General features: G+C 37.4%; 2 protein-coding genes across 5 annotated transcripts in view; one reads left to right on the top strand and one right to left on the bottom strand.

Moving 5' to 3' along the window:
• On the bottom strand, window positions 1–14,135 carry pltp (phospholipid transfer protein). 3 transcript variants are annotated; one of them, XM_067458785.1, is made up of 16 exons: window positions 13,918–14,135; window positions 8,451–8,574; window positions 8,267–8,366; window positions 7,317–7,442; window positions 4,849–5,004; window positions 4,641–4,704; window positions 4,415–4,478; window positions 4,231–4,322; window positions 3,368–3,544; window positions 3,229–3,288; window positions 2,982–3,146; window positions 2,830–2,897; window positions 2,712–2,754; window positions 2,552–2,615; window positions 767–843; window positions 1–686 (listed from the first exon to the last, which is right to left on the bottom strand). In XM_067458785.1, the coding sequence occupies exons 2-16, from the start codon at window positions 8,557–8,559 to the stop codon at window positions 591–593; spliced, it is 1,461 nt and encodes a 486-aa protein (XP_067314886.1). In that variant the 5' UTR covers window positions 8,560–8,574; window positions 13,918–14,135; the 3' UTR covers window positions 1–590. The 3 variants fall into 3 exon arrangements, with proteins under 3 accessions (XP_067314886.1, XP_067314885.1, XP_067314884.1); XM_067458784.1 differs by lacking the exon at window positions 13,918–14,135 and adding an exon at window positions 11,303–11,440; XM_067458783.1 differs by lacking the exon at window positions 13,918–14,135 and adding an exon at window positions 9,220–9,384.
• pcif1 (phosphorylated CTD interacting factor 1) overlaps window positions 13,330–15,767 on the top strand; it is a 22,603-nt gene continuing 20,165 nt past the window's right edge. The window contains exons 1-4 of one of the 2 annotated variants that reach the window (XM_067458772.1): window positions 13,330–13,564; window positions 15,055–15,197; window positions 15,273–15,397; window positions 15,591–15,728. In XM_067458772.1, the coding sequence (XP_067314873.1) occupies window positions 15,074–15,197; window positions 15,273–15,397; window positions 15,591–15,728 (387 nt within the window). In that variant the 5' untranslated portion in view covers window positions 13,330–13,564; window positions 15,055–15,073. The remainder of the gene's footprint in view (window positions 13,565–15,054; window positions 15,198–15,272; window positions 15,398–15,590; window positions 15,729–15,767) is intronic. The other variant, XM_067458770.1, reaches the window with a different exon arrangement.

The raw sequence follows: 15,767 nt of genomic DNA on the forward strand, positions 1-15,767 counted from the left end.
GAGTTGAATGTAAGTGGATCGAGACCCAATTTAACAGTAACCCTTATTTTTGTAAACATATTCTTATTGCTTATGTTGGTGTAATGTTTATGCAACAGATATTTACACTGAGTGTAAAAAGGTTAGATGTTATTTACACTGAGTGCAAACAGTGATAGATGTTGTTTGTAAAATGTGTAAATAGAAGTAATGTGCTATTTGTGTTAAAGGTAAAATACCCAAGCAATGGTCAGCTTTTGCCAACAAGTTAGATTTGCACTCGTTATAAATTTGCATTAAATTATTACATTAACTGTTGAGAGGGTATTAAACATTTTTTGCAATGCATATCAGCTGAAAATAAAGTCAGATTATGAATAATAATTGTTTTATCTTAAGAGTAATGTGCATTGAAAAATTATACACAATAACACCAGGAATGTGTATTTCGAGAGTAAATCTCGAGCTCATGTTGACTAATGATTGCAGGTCTTGAGTTGACGTCATGCTTTTGGCTAGGAGGTTTGTTCTTTTCTTTTAAAACCTCCATTTATTGCTCCATATTTTAGCATGAATGTATGCATTGATGTTAGTGCAGCTCTTCTCTCGTCTTAAACGGTGTTGTCTGTCTGACCCGACAGCTTCCTCTCGATCAGTTCTCGCAGACTTGTTCTGAAGTGAAGGTTTGCCCCCACGATAATGTAGCCCTGTAAAATCAAAGTTAGAGGATACAGCTGAACATTCATTATCTTCTATCCCTTAAACTTAAGATAAACGTTTAACTCACATTGTGATACTCGACCACCTCTTCAATGAAGTCTAGCCCGTCCGGTAGAGGGATCTGCACTCCTCGCTTAATGTAATCTTACATGAAAGCACAGGATGAGCATCAAATATCGCTTATCCAACGTTTAGGATCTTTAAAGGTTATTTTTTAATAAACATAAGGTTTTTTTCAAATAAATGAAAAACTAAAAAATCCATATGTATTGATGTACTAGTTACAGCAATAAGAAATGGTTCTAGAGCAGCAAATCAGCATATTAGAATGTTTTCTGAAAGATCATGTGAGTAATGATTCTGAAAATCCAGCTTTGATCCCCTGAATAGGGGCACATAAGCACTAGTAATATTATAACTAGTGATATTAATATCACTTATGACCAACAGGTGGCACTGTGACCAAATGCATGTGTTGTGGTCAAAGTAAAGTGTCAATGACTCATGCAAAGTTTGGTGTCAAAACATTGCAGAGCTACAGCTCCAGCGACATTTATGCATGCGCACATTCATATTTATTTTAAAAAATATTTACATAGTTTTAAGGGTAGGTTTAGGGTAGGGCTAGGTATGGATATTAATAAAACCTCAAATCACATGAATATGATGTTGGTAGCACATTCTGAAAGGTAGCATTTTTTTATGTCGAATTGTGCTACCTACTGTTTTAATGGGAGATCGATAGAACATGGTCTAAAGAGAGTACGATTTGATTTTGGTGAAAATTGGACCAACGGTCTAGGAGGAGTTAGAAAACGTATGTTTTTCAAAAGAAGAAAATCAAAATGGCGGAAGTTCATCTGACTACGGCAAAATCGGTATCTATGTTCTCGGTATGACCCAAGGAATCTACTGTGTCATTACAATAGGCTAATTGGATCAAAAGTTATTAGCATCCTAACTTGCCCTAAAACTTTTTGAGTACCTTCAGGGCATCGTGCCGAACACACATAACGAGTTTTGTAAAGATATGCCAATGCATTTGTAAAATATACCATTTTACTACAAAATTTAAAATGGCCGACGACCCAATGACCCATATGGGCAAATTGGGTATCGTTTGACTTGGCATGCTGCACCGACTTTAAAGAGACCAGTTTTTTCTGATATGAGCAATTTGTCATAATAGGTGGCAGTGCACTGAATCTGTGCAGCTAGCCTCAGGTCTGGGTTGTCATAACAAGCACCAAGTTTGGTCAGAATACGTTAAAGCATTGTGTTAGATGTTGGGTGTCTCAATTAGTTCCCTAACTCACGAGCTCATGAATCTGTATATTGTGTACACAAATTAGTTTGAAAGTTAGCACCCATAGCCTCACATCTATTTTGGCGTGCTTTTTATTTAATTTGTTTGCACGTTTATTATATTTGAGGTATTTGAGAACGGTGTGACAAATCAACTTGAATGCCATTACTTTTTATCGGCATGGTCTGAAGTTTGATATTCTGAAAATTGATCTGGTGCCAACTAGACAGTTGGTGGCGCTAGACGATTAAGTTAGACACTCCGAAATTGCTGAGATGACAGTTTAGACTGTCCTCTATCTGTGTGCTAAATTTGATAACTTTCCCGCAAGCCATTCTATGGGTTGAAGAATAATTAGAATGGCAACAATTACAATAGGTATTTGGCCCAATTGTTTTACTGTATGTTTGATCAAATAAATGCAGCCTTGGTGAGCAGAAGAATCCTTTTAAAACATTAAAAAATCGTACCGACCCCAAACGTTTGAACATTAGTGTACATCCCGACTGCTGTCATGAAATATATATAATAGATTGTTTCACTTACTGTTAATGAGAGGCACCACAGATATCTGGAGCATCGTCTTCAGGGGACCTTGCAGTGGAATTAGCTGAAGGAAGAATGCTCATTACATTTGCTGTCCACTCTCGATTCGTTTTGCATTAGGTTTATTCAAAGTGAAATTGAAACATTTGAGAAAACTCACAGCTAAAGACTCCAGAGCAGACTGATTGGAGTATATTTTAAACCTGAAAACAGAATCTCAGTTCAAAATCAATGAGTGTAATGTCAAATACAGTTGAATGTTTGTGCATTATATTTACCTTCTCAGATCTAAATGGATAGTCAAGCGCTTGCCCTTCATTGACACTTTGGCATTGAATTTGCCTTCCTAAAACAAGGTCAAATTGGGGCCATTTATTGCATGCCTTCATCATAAAACTAATAATGGGGTTGTGTATATTATAGTTCTCACCATGGTCATGCTGCTGAGCTGTACCGGTGGTTTTCCTGCCGGCAGAACCAACACTTTGACCATCGAGGTGACGGCCACACTGGCCCCGGAGGTCTTGATCGTGGAGCGAGGAGGAGCCGTGACCTCTATCTCCAGGGACAGAGGTTGATCCATCAGCGCCGGGTTCTGATCGGACAGAACAAACAGAGAACAGATGACGGGCCGTTGCGGTGCCGATGCTGCATTTAGATGTTCTAATTTTGCTCACCAGCATCATGATCGTCCCTAAGTAGGTGGTCCTGAGGAGCACTTCTAAGTCCTTGGGCATCTGAAATTAGATGAATAATAGTTTTCTTCGTTTTATTTTTGTATCATGCCTTTAAAAAACGCATTATAGTGCATCTTACTCTTTCGTTTGCGATCTGCGTTTGGAACAGGCCGCCTTTGAAGTAAGAGAAGAGGCCACTGTCGAAGAAGTACTCAGAGAGAGAGAGATAAATCATACGATCATATTCTCTCACGACGGGAATCACAGCGTAGTTCACTAGGGTCTCATTCTCATTCTTAAGGTCGTAAAACATGCCCTGTGCAGAAGAGAGGCAGAGAAACACATTTAACAAAATAATAAATGGAGCAATTCCAATAGGGTCCTCACACCATTGGTGCTCGGGCCCTAACTATTCATTTGAACCATAAAAAAAACAATAAAATTATATTATATTATATTATTACATTTAGTGCTGTCAGATTGAGTAATTGCGATTATTTGCATAACATAAAAGTTTCTTAATATTATATATGCGTGTATATATATTTGTAAATTTATATACATATATATTGTGTGTGGGGCAAGAAAATACATTTTAGTCTTAATTTGCTTGGGGGGGGGTTGATGCAAAATGTATTTAATATATATATAGATATATAGATATATATATATCATTCTAATATGCTGATGCTGAGAACCATTTCTGATTATTATCAATGTTGAAAACAGTTGTGCTGCTTAAATTTTTTTGTGGAAACCGTTATACATTATTTCAGGATTCTTTGATGATTGTGAACAGTGCGTCTTAGCTGAGCCCAAGCTTTTGAACGATATAGTGCACTTAATGAATCACTGCAGAGTCAATGGGTGGGAGCTTGATGTTCAACTCCTCCTCTCTGGATGTAATGGGTGGCGTTCTAGCCACACCCTAAACCTCATTAGGTCAAGCCCCACCCATTCCACTTGGCTCTGCAGTGAGCACCACTTGCATCTGTCACTCACCCTAAAATCCATATCAAGGCTTGATTCTGTCACCACAGGGTCACTCAGCAGTGAGTAATCGATGCCCACGTAACTGTCCACCTCCGTGCGCACTGAAAAACACATTCAGATAAGCACACATGTCTGTCAGATCAATAAATCACATCTCATATATAATAGTTTTATGATAAACATGTTCTCTAACCTGGGATTGTGTCCAGCAGCTGGTTAACCAAAACTAGTGCAGCATGATTCAAGGCAGGACAAATCTGACAGACATATGTGCAAAAGTTAATTTCCATTAAAATGTGCTCAAATGAATTCTAATGTGATTAAAGTATGAGATTAAAATATGTTTATTTGGGATGAGCAATGATATGAAAGTGCCATGACACGCATCTGCTAACTCTGACTGGATAAAGCAAACAAACCTGTTTATTTAGGATGAAGCGCATTCCTGTGGTCAGGAATGTTCCGATAAAGTCATAAACCCTCCTGTGAGAATATTTAGAGCCACATAGGAATATGCCATATAATGCAAAATGCTGAGCAAACAATGTATTACATTCACAAAAAGTTAAATTAAACAAATCGTGTCACTTGCAATGGACATGCTCAAGGTTCAGTATAGTCAAGTACCCAAGGGTCCCGCTGAATTTGGCCCTCATCTTGGCGATGGACGCGTCACAGGTGATGTTGGAGATCTTGAGACGGCCATCCTTGTCTTTGCTGAGATGGAGGACTGTGAAGATGTTGACACCTTCGGCTGAGGCGTTGATGGCTCCCTCATCAAAACTAATAGAGAGAAAGGGGGAGACCTCATCTTGATTAAATGAGAGTTAAATTAATAACTCTCAAATTAATTAACTCTTAAATTAATCTGCATCATGTCTGATATGAAAATCTAAGATTTATGGCTTTTACTTCATGCCTGTTAGTTTTGTTTACGTCTACACTACTGTTCAAATATTTGGGGTCAGTTTTTTTTTTTTTGGTAAATATTAAGTACACAATTAGTTTACAACTTCAGTTTTTATACCGCAACAATATACAAATGAATGTATAGGCGTACTGATACTTGTAGCATGGTTTGTTTTTGTTGTTGTTTTTTTTACACTATACTCTTAGTAAACAACTAGTTTGGTAGTTTTATACTGTAAAGTATACTTGAGAGTTTTCTGAATTTGCTAAATTTACCATCATGCTGGTTTCACAGACAGGGTTTAGATTAAAGGGATAGTTCACCCAAAAATGAAAATGTTATGTTTATCTGATTACCCCCAGGGCATCCAATTCTAATTAGACCCCATTGACATGCATTATACGAGCAACGGTTGGAGTTAAAAATCTTCATTTGTGTTCTACTGAAGAAACAAACACACCTGCATCTTGGATGCCCTGGGGGTCAGCAGATATAAATCACATTTTCATTTTTGGGTGAACTATCCCTTTAAGCCAGGATTAGGCCTTAGTTCAGTTAGGACATTTAAGTAGCTTTTATAAACATGCCTTAGAAAAAAAGGGAAAAAAAAATTACTGGTGTGCATCTTGAGACAAAACAATGGCACTGACAACAATAGCTATTTTACGATTTATCAGTACAAATTAACTGTACTTTTTTAATAGATTTGAAGGACATTCATATGTACACTTCCAATGGACTACACATACTTTCACATGCAGAATTTTAAGTATATGTCGATCAAAAGATTGAGTACAAAGATACCTTTACGAAAAATAAGTTTATTCAATAGTGCTATTAGAATAATTATTTTAAAGGGGTGGTTCCGTGTTTTTTTTTCTAGGCTTGGTTGTGTTTATGGGGCGCAGTATAACGTATTAATACTTCTTCTTTTTTTTAAACGCTGTATTTTTCTTATATTTTACCTTTATTCCACTCCGCTGTCTCCACAGTCCTTTGAACGGCTCGTTTGCTTCCTGCTTCTATGAAGCCCATCCCTCCGAAAAACGCAATTGGCAGATTGGTTAGATGGCCAAATGTAGTTTCCTGTATTTTTATTGGCTGAAGTGCCATGCACAGGTTGTCCGGAAGCCACGCCCCTTCCCATTACGGGCAGAAGTCACATCTGCGGAGACTAGCAAGGGTTTATGATGTCACCAACCCAGGAAGAAGCTTGTTGTAGTCCAAACCGGCCATTTTTGTAGGCAATAAACTGCCTTAACTTTAAAGTCCCACTGAACCGGAAATAGTGAGTGAGTTTTCTTTAGTGCTGTGGCATATTTCCAAGTGAAACGGGATATTGAACAGAGGGCAGAGTTTTACCTCAGCGCTCCGCCTCTCCATCTCACGCTTATAGCAGATGAATGGTAGAGGGAAGTGGATACGCATTTTAAATCATCTGAGAAGGAACGCCGTTTCCAGACCGGAAGTAACTTTTCAGATTTTGATTAAAGATTACTACGGCAAACAATTTTTTTTCTGTGTATTAACTTGCACGGATTAATTGTTCACCCTAAGACCTGTAAAGTGCTAACAAAGTAAGACTTTAAAAGACAATATCTCCGTTTGCATTGAACTTTCAGTGCTGTAACTTTTCAGATACTGTTTATGCTCAAGCAGCGACATTACACACTAACTAAAGTGATATTGCATGCAACCACCCCTTTAAAGGGCACCTTTTGTGCCCAGAGTGTGTATGTTAAGTTTTAGCTTAAAATGCCTCATAGTTGCAGGACAAATGAGAAACTTTTTGTGTACTCAAAGTTTCCTACGGTTACACTTAAAGTATGCTTAAAAGTATACTTTTATACACTTAATATTGGGTCGATTTAGCTAGAAGAAGTATTGAAAACAAGTTTACTAGTGCATTGATATCAGTACTACATAGAGTATACTTTCAAATAAACTTGAACTTTATTTAAGTATACTTAATAAAACAAACTTTTTTGTAAGGATTTGCCAAATATACTTTTCTGTCAGTATAAGTCAAGTATACTTAAGTGTATTTATGAGTACTGGACGTATACTTTCTTAGTTGTTGTTTTTTAAGTATACTAAGAGTAGTACTCTTAAATAAACGTATTTTTTGTAAGGGGTATTGTTGCTTGTAACCTCAAGTCTTCTGCTTAATGCATTTCAGACTCACAAGAGCCAGTAAAGGATGCGTCTCTGGAAGTTCAGGGTGATGGAGGAGTTCTGCACCTCGAACAGCAGCCCCACACCAGGCTGGAAGCGCAGGTCAGACGTCAGGTTCAGCTCTGTCACCTTCACACTAAAGAAACATGAACTTACAATCAGAGCTCTGTAAGGAATCACTCAATGGAGTTCTAATCTGCAAGGCAAACCTTCAAACTTCAAAACGTCTTTCAGTTTTCAAACTATAGTCAACAACATTCATAGTTTCTTGGGAGTCTTGACAAACTTTACTTTATAGTTATCAAAAATAGTTAAAATACTTCCTTATAGTTTAAGTCAAATTGCAATACTGCATCACATTTGCTACCTCAATTCAAAACCAGTAATTGGATTGGAAGTTAAAAGGCATTCTTAAAGGAAGTGTATGTAAGATTGTGGCCAAAACTGGTACTGCAGGTGTATCCCCTCTCCCCCTCCCCCTGACTTGAGGTTGCCATATAGGCTGCAGGATCCAGCAGTAACGTTTGTAGATCTGCAGAGTGGTAACTAGAGCAGAGCTGGCAACCCGGATGCCCAAACATTACTGACTTTGTGATTGGTTGATAGGTGAAGGGCGGAGCTTCAGGCCAAAACACAACATCAACATCTGTTGAGGGCTGCAACAACAACTTTTAAATGACAATATCCTGGCCGGACTACTGTTGTCAGTGATATAAGTATTTTAAATTAACATGATTTCTTAATGTCTAGTGACATATCAGGGCCATTTTATGATTAATTGAAATATATATCTTACATACAGTTCCTTTAATTCATTTCTGAATGGCGCTCAACTCTGTCAATTGCATCCTCATGTGTGTCAATGACCACAAGTTGTCTTTGCGTGTGAATAACCACATGAGGGCGCCAGCTGAGACATGACTAGAAAGTGGAAATCCAGTAGACAAAATTAGAACATACTCTTTGATGGTGTATTGAAAGCGGCCCTCTGCACCACGCATCTCTGGCATGGTGATGTGACTCAACTCTCCTTCCACGAAATTCTTTGTCTCTGCCTTCACTGTAAAGACGACAAACAGAGACCAGTCTTGTACAGACTATATGATAAACTATTTAAAAGTCTGAATACTGGACTATGTCTTACACATCTCCAGTCCTCTGTCAGTGATGCGGATCTTACACCCAGGCGGCTCTGCTAAGGTCATTGTGACGAGTGAAAGAAGAAAGATGACTGAGACTTTCAGCAGTCCCATGGTTCCTCAGTAGACCTGAAAAACAACAATTTAACAAAGTGATCAAGAGAAAACTGAATGATAGGATCAACCAGGGCATCATACAAAAAAAGTTAAATTGTTTTAAGCATAATAATTTTAAGCATGCTTGCTTACAGTGCAAAAAACAATGAGGTTCATTCTCGAGTTACGCAGCACGTTTGAACTTCAGCAAGAACCAATGAAGTTTGTATCATTATAAATAAATACTGTATTAATACTGTGGGATGCCATATGAGTAATTAAGGACAGAAATTTCATTTTTGGGTGAACTATCAATTTAATATGATGGACTAAAGAGTATGAACAGTGGAAAATGGATTCCAATTAAGAAAAAGCATAAATTCATTTTTAAAAGTATACTACAATTTAAATTGAAATAACATTTTAAAAAGTATAAATGAAAATAAATGTACAGATATCTCAATTCAAATCTAAAACTCAATAAAAATCCCTCCTCATTTATTAGTTTTAAAAGATCAAAACCAGAGTTAATATCCAACTAGATCAAAATAAAGTCCATTGCAGCTTTCTGTTTCTTTTCATCCTGCACCACAGACCTTCTCCAGTGCGGCAACTGGAAAATGGGCGCTGACAGCTAAATATACAGAGACAGCAAAGCAAATGAGAGAATGATCTTGCCTTTCAAGCGTATGTAAGAAAATATCCAGCCCAAAGAAGTCCAGGTCTTTCCGCTCTCGTTTCTGTAGCAGTGTGTTTGAAGAGTGTATGTCTGCGTGTGTGTTTATAGTGCAGAGGAGGAGAGACTGTTTGCCTCGTCTGAATGGACAGGAGAGAGCGAAAGAGAGAGAAAGAGAGAGAGAGAGAGAGAGAGAGAGAGAGAGAGAGAGAGAGAGAGAGAGAGAGAGAGAGAGAGAGAGAGAGAGAGAGTGTATCCCGATGAGAACATGTGGTTTCTAGGGTAAAGCAGTTGTAATAGTGTTCTGAAAGGGTTTGTGTGATTGATAAAGTGTATTTGGTTGCTATTCAATTGTGAGAATTCTGGCTGGTTACTGTGGAGTTCTGGGTCGTTGCCAGGGTGTTGCTATGCAGTTCCAAAAGAGGTTTTTGCCAAATTGGCTAAGGTGTTCTGGGTTGTTGCTTTTCATTCAAATGCATAGCTCGAATGATGTGGATTGAGTTTAAGGGTTTGTTTTCACGGGTCAATATTAAAAGTGTGACTTAACAAGCAAAATAACCAGCGTGACAGAGATGCAGTGGCCAGCAGCTTGTATAAGGTCGCTCTCTTGGAGGTCGCATGTGTGTGTACTGACGCTGGAGCCGGAGGCAGCTGTCTCTAGTCACCCAGATATAACCAACAGGAACAAACAGGACCAAAACAAACTGTCCCGCAAATGGGCTTTTTAAGGTCATTGACCCCAGGGTCCGGCGGATTTACCTCACTTCAAAGAAGATGGACTCGGACAGAAAGATTTTACAAATCCCTTATTCATTTTGTATAAAACCCTGCATGGGCTTTTTAAGCATCCAAAAGTAATCACTCCTCTGAGACAATATCTTTCAGCAAGCGCATTGTCCGTGTGCAATACCGATAGGTGACCTTTGACACAAAATGACGCTCGATGAAGCCAGAAGTCTTTACATTTAAGGAAGGTTAAATGTTCTTTGTGAAACATATATCAATTTGCGGTGAATCAAGAAATAAGAAATTAATTCCAAGTCAGGAATTCGTTTAGATTTGAAATGTTCGTCCCAAGTGTTTTCGGACATAAGGAGATGTTTGCTTTGAGAAGGCAGTGGGGTTACTATAGTTCACAAACACAAGATTGCTTCTCCAGGTCAATACCCCAAAAAACACAATAACTAAAACAATGTTACAAAAGCAAAATAAACACCAACTTTACATTCAAGAGATGTGCTTTAAAACACATATCTATTTTGTTCACATTAGACAGCAGTCATTTTAAATTATACTTAAATTTTTGCATAAATGTATGTATATTATGGTCCTATAATGATTCATGTAATATCATTTTTAATTGTATTTAATAATTAATATAAAATATCTGAACATTTCGGATATGTGAATTTGGGTCAAAGGGCAAAACAATATTATGGAGCTATAATTGAAACGTTTCTCCAGATTAAAATCTCCCTTTTAAAATAAAATAACACCGGTAACACTTTACAAAAAGGTTTCATTAGTTAGTTAACATGAACTAACAATGCATTATACTTTTAAAGCATTTATTAATCAACATTTACTAATACATTTTTAAGATCATTGTATCTGTGCAAACTGCATCTGATAACATGCACTGTGAATTAACATGAACAAACATAACATTAGCAAAAGTTAATAAATGCTGTAAGGTATTCCTCAATGTTAGTGCATTGTTAACAAATGATACCTTATTGTAAAGTGTTACTGTACAATATGAAGATAACTGATATTTTACTTTTGACATGCAGATGTGAACTGTAATAATCATATTATAACATAAATCATATTACCCAAAAGCTTAAAGTTGTAAATCCAGTAAACAAGTGATGTCCGATAATCATGAACCGTGCAAACGAGTGCAAATCTCCAAACAAGCCTTATAGAAACATAAACCTACCTCCATTTGTGCTGGGAAGCCATTTGTTCCCTTTCGATGATGGCACAAAGTGAAATTATAAACTTTGTACACATTTTGTGCAAGCATTACAGCTTATTCCCATTTTTCCCTCCCCAAATACCTTAGCCTTTCACAATACTTACAGCGGTGTGGAAACACAGCCTGGGTAACTTTAGTGTTACTCAGATATAGACTCTTAGAAGAATCAGATATTTTCTTGCAGTCTGGAAACCATCAGTGAAATGCCCGTTTAAATCCTCTCGCATCCCTCCCTCTTTGAGTCTGGGTTCACTATGTTCCCAGTTTATATAGGGAGTCATTAAACATTTTGGGAAAAGGGTGTTACTCTTTGCCTCGTGTCATATGATCTTGTGGCAACAATGATGATGTGCAAAGAAAACATTTTCCAAAGATTAACAAGCATCAAATGACTGAATTTTGGTTTCATTGTCTAAAAACTGTGTAGTTGCTGTTTCTAAAAGATCACATTGTTTCTATAGCTAACAGGGGGCAGTGGAACGGTGGCTCCGGGCTGCATTAAACAGATCCCAGCAGTCTGCCCTTTAATTTTTGGAGACTAAACCTTAAATTAGTTCTTAGAAACCCATGTTGCAAGGCTTCAAAGAATCACATGATGCAAGAAATGGGTTCCACTTAAAACCACAGAGGACCAAGGTGGAGCTCCCTTTGGAGAATCTAATTCAGGGAAAAAAAAGGCAATTTAATGTTTTTTGGCCACCAATTATGGGGTGAGCACATCAAACTTTATTTTTTTTTAGTTAAAACCTGTTTTAAAAGCAGGGTGAGGAAATGCGTTGAGTGTTCTTTGGATGAGTAGCTCAAGTTTAGACACAATAACATTTGATTTGGTTTCATTCCCACACCAAAGGCCACAGAACTTCTGTAGGCCACCGGCCCTGATCAGGGGCTTGACGTGCAGGGCTTTGATGGCAGGAAAGCACTGAATCATGATTTGAGAACATACAGCAACATTGTTATTTACTAAAACTATTAAAAAATACTTTTGCTAATTGAAATAAACTATAAAAAATATGTATACAATATCAGTTAAAAGCTTGACATTTTAATATGCTGATTTATTATAAATATTATTGGAAACAGTTGTGATGCTTTTTTTCAGGATGCATTGATGACTAAAAAGTTAATATTAACAGCATTTATTTATAATAAAAAATATTTTCCAAAAATATAAATCTTTAATATCATTTGTTGTTGTTGTAAATTTAACACATCCTCTCTAAATTAAAGTATTAATTCTTTCAAAAAAAGAAAGAAAAAAATTACTGACCCCAAACTTTTGAATGGTATAGTGTGTGTGTGTGTGTGTGTGTGTGTGTGTGTGTGTGTGTGTGTGTGTGTGTATATATATATATATATATATATATATATATACATATATATACATATATATATATATATATATATATATATATATATATATATATATATATATATATATATATATATAAAAATTCAAGTGCAAATGGCCAATAAGGCACAAAGGGCAGCAAGTGCACATGACCAATATAGTGCAAATAACATGATGTACAAAGAGGAAATGAGCAATTCACAAACATAGTTCAAATGACATAAGTATGGGCAAAAGTGAAACAGTGATAGAGATCATAAGCCCACATTGACAAGAAAACAAAATAATGACAATAGAGCAGTTGAGGTGATAGGACTTTACAATTGAAATATCTGTTTATGATTGGATTTCATACTTGATTTTTCTATTTTATAATTTAATGGAAGTTTTGATGTGCGTTTGTTATTAATAATGAGATAATTATAAAGTCAAAACAGACATTGCCATTTTGACTGACTTAAATGTAACCAAAACTATTATAACTAGCCTGTGTTACATTGTTTTTGGCTACAACTAAACTAAAATGTAGGCCTAAATATAGATGGGGGAAAATAAATCAATGTTAGAAATGTTGCCTTGGCAACTAACGTAAATAAATAAGCTGAAGTACAAAAATGACTCAACTAAGACTAAAATAAAAATAAAGCTAAATAGAATTGTGGGGGGAAAAACTAATAAAATGACAAGAGAAATTCAAACCTAGACATTTTTATTTCCATAAATATACAAACATTTTCAGGACAGCAATAACATTCACAGTTTCCAAATAAATAAACAATTAGTTTATGTTTGTTATTTCGTTTCACGGTCGACCGAATGAATGAATGCCTCTCTAAAAATGGCCGCGCAGGTTTGACGTCTTCCACTGCGGATGGGAACTAAACCCGCGCATGCGCATTAACCGCGTCCGAGTGCCCGATACAAGATGGCGGAGTCGGTGGGGAGGGAGAGGCGGAGGCGGGTCCGAACCGAATAGAGCAAAGCCTATTGAGGACTCCGATCAAACCTCTCCAAGGTAAGGGATTCAGTCATTGAAGTGCAGCGCTAGACCTATGGGCGTGTGGCGGAATGCGCGGGGCACAATAATATCCCCACGGTTGCTGCAAACGTGCGCAATGCACGCAATAAACAGACATTATAATGCGCAGTGAGCGCGGCGCCTAGTATGCGAGAGCGCGCGCCATCTTGTCGACCGTTTCCACGAAGCAAAAGTGCGCGCCTAAAATTTGTGGTAGTAAAGGTCGAAAATTGACGGGGTTTAAACTCAATAAATGAGCAGTTTGACACACTGTGGTGATGGCCCTATGTATCCTCGTCCTTTCTGTGCCCAATTTAAGCCAGATGCTACGCCACTTGGTCTTATTTTACCTGGTCTATCCAGCACATCAGCTTGTGCTGCCGTAGCTCTTTGTTGGATGTTTTTCTCCTCCTCCTTCGGGTTTGTTTTCGGGCGGCTCGATCTGGGGTGGGCGGCGTAGCAGGCGCATGCGTGTCCTTCTTTCACTCATTTGCGATCTTATTAACGACGATAAACGCAGTAAACACATTCGTAGACTAGATAACGCGATGAATGGTCTGATGCCTGTTGGTCATTCACCAAAAAGACCCATTGCATGATTGCAATACTATGGTACAGTCCGATATATTACTGTACCAGCGCCATAGTGCTTTTTGGAAGATTTATTTTTGGGTAATCACGCCGTTCATGTGTTTTTTTTATGAGATTGACAGAAAATAATTTATCGCTCAGTTTTTAAACGCTCCAAGTCGGGCCAGAGAAATAAATGTTAAGCGTAACTACGGTGCCTTTACATTTACCACGATACTACTATAGTATTCAACAGAAATACATAGCGAGAGTGTCTATATAAACAATTTTTAAAAATGTAGTTTACCATATTGAATACTTGCCTATGACGTACCATTTTTACACGGCACTTCCCATACCAGAAATGACCATGGTAATCGTATATATGAATGAAATGCTTGTCTAAAACACTTAGAATCTTTTAATGAATGTGTAACGTTATCCATTGGAGGATCCAAAGTTTTCACTTTCATTGTTTAAGTTTCATTATTTCCCTAGAGTTTTTCTTTCACATTCACTCAAGCGCCTTAAAGGCATAGAACACCTAAAAATAAATGCTTACTCAACTACTTCATTGATTACAGGCTGTTTGTTTTATTTGTATGTCCACAGCTACCAGTAAATTGCCTTTTGGGAATTAATAAAGTTAAGTTGAATTGTACCGTGTTGACTTTGTTGAACGTTGACTTGAACTATTTTGCCTTCATTTGACTTTAAGATGTTCTTTTAACCTATTAAAAACTTAATTATTAAAACTTAATTTTTCCGTTTTATCACAAAGTAAGCTTAGGATGTGAAATTTGTGTAGATGTGTTTTGTACATGTTGTTGGACCCACATTTAGGTTTAATATGGTGGTAGTGCTCTTATAATCGCAATGCTTTCATTTTGTAAAGTTGAAAACTTTTCTATCATCAGACAGGACAAATGAGGAGCTATGACGAGTGAAAACCACGGAACAATAAAGGCAGACTCGCCAATGGTCATGTCGCCTACCGGGTCCACATCACAGGCGGCTCCATTGTCACCCTCAACCAGCAAACCCATCCAAGAGCTGCCAGGTCCGTATCTGTGAGGCTTTAAGTGACCAATGGTCCCTGTGCATCTATGCATCTTATTTTCAGTTTCATTTTCAGATGAGATGATTCAGGCTGGATGGGCAAAATGTTGGAGTAAAAGGGAGAATCGGCCATATTACTTCAATCGATTCACTAACCAGTCGCTTTGGGAAATGCCTGTCCTTGGGCAGCATGATGTCATTGTAAGTTCAGCCTTCATAACCAATCAAATGTCATTATTATGAAAGGCGGGTTTATTGTTTGTACAGTTTCTTTAGATATAATACAAAATGTGTAGTAGTTTTTCTGTATAATATTATATTTTTAGCTTTACTTCAATGAACACAAACCAGTTTTAATAATATAATAGCAACACTGCATTTGCCGTTGTTTCAGTCGGATCCTCTGGGTTTGAACGCGGCTCCAGCCTCTGGTGAGGCGGTGAGTGATGCAGGTCTGGGAAACGGGCAGCGTAAAAGACATCCATCAGAAGATGCTACTCAAGCGGGCCCTAACAGTTTCAAGAGGCCAAAGGTCAGTTTTCTTCCTAATGGCAAAATAGGTGTGAAGCTG

This window comes from Pseudorasbora parva, chromosome 12 (assembly GCF_024679245.1).
Source record: "Pseudorasbora parva isolate DD20220531a chromosome 12, ASM2467924v1, whole genome shotgun sequence".
NCBI classification, from domain to species: domain Eukaryota; kingdom Metazoa; phylum Chordata; class Actinopteri; order Cypriniformes; family Gobionidae; genus Pseudorasbora; species Pseudorasbora parva.

Excerpts from the sequence above, each read along its gene's own strand:
- pltp (XM_067458785.1), bottom strand. The coding sequence starts at position 8,559 with ATGGGACTGCTGAAAGTCTCAGTCATCTTTCTTCTTTCACTCGTCACA. Across the intron at positions 4,323-4,414 it reads GCTGCTGGACACAATCCCAG|TGCGCACGGAGGTGGACAGT; the intron begins GTTAGAGAACAT and ends TGTGTTTTTCAG. Across the intron at positions 3,289-3,367 it reads CGCAGATCGCAAACGAAAGA|ATGCCCAAGGACTTAGAAGT; the intron begins GTAAGATGCACT and ends ATCTAATTTCAG.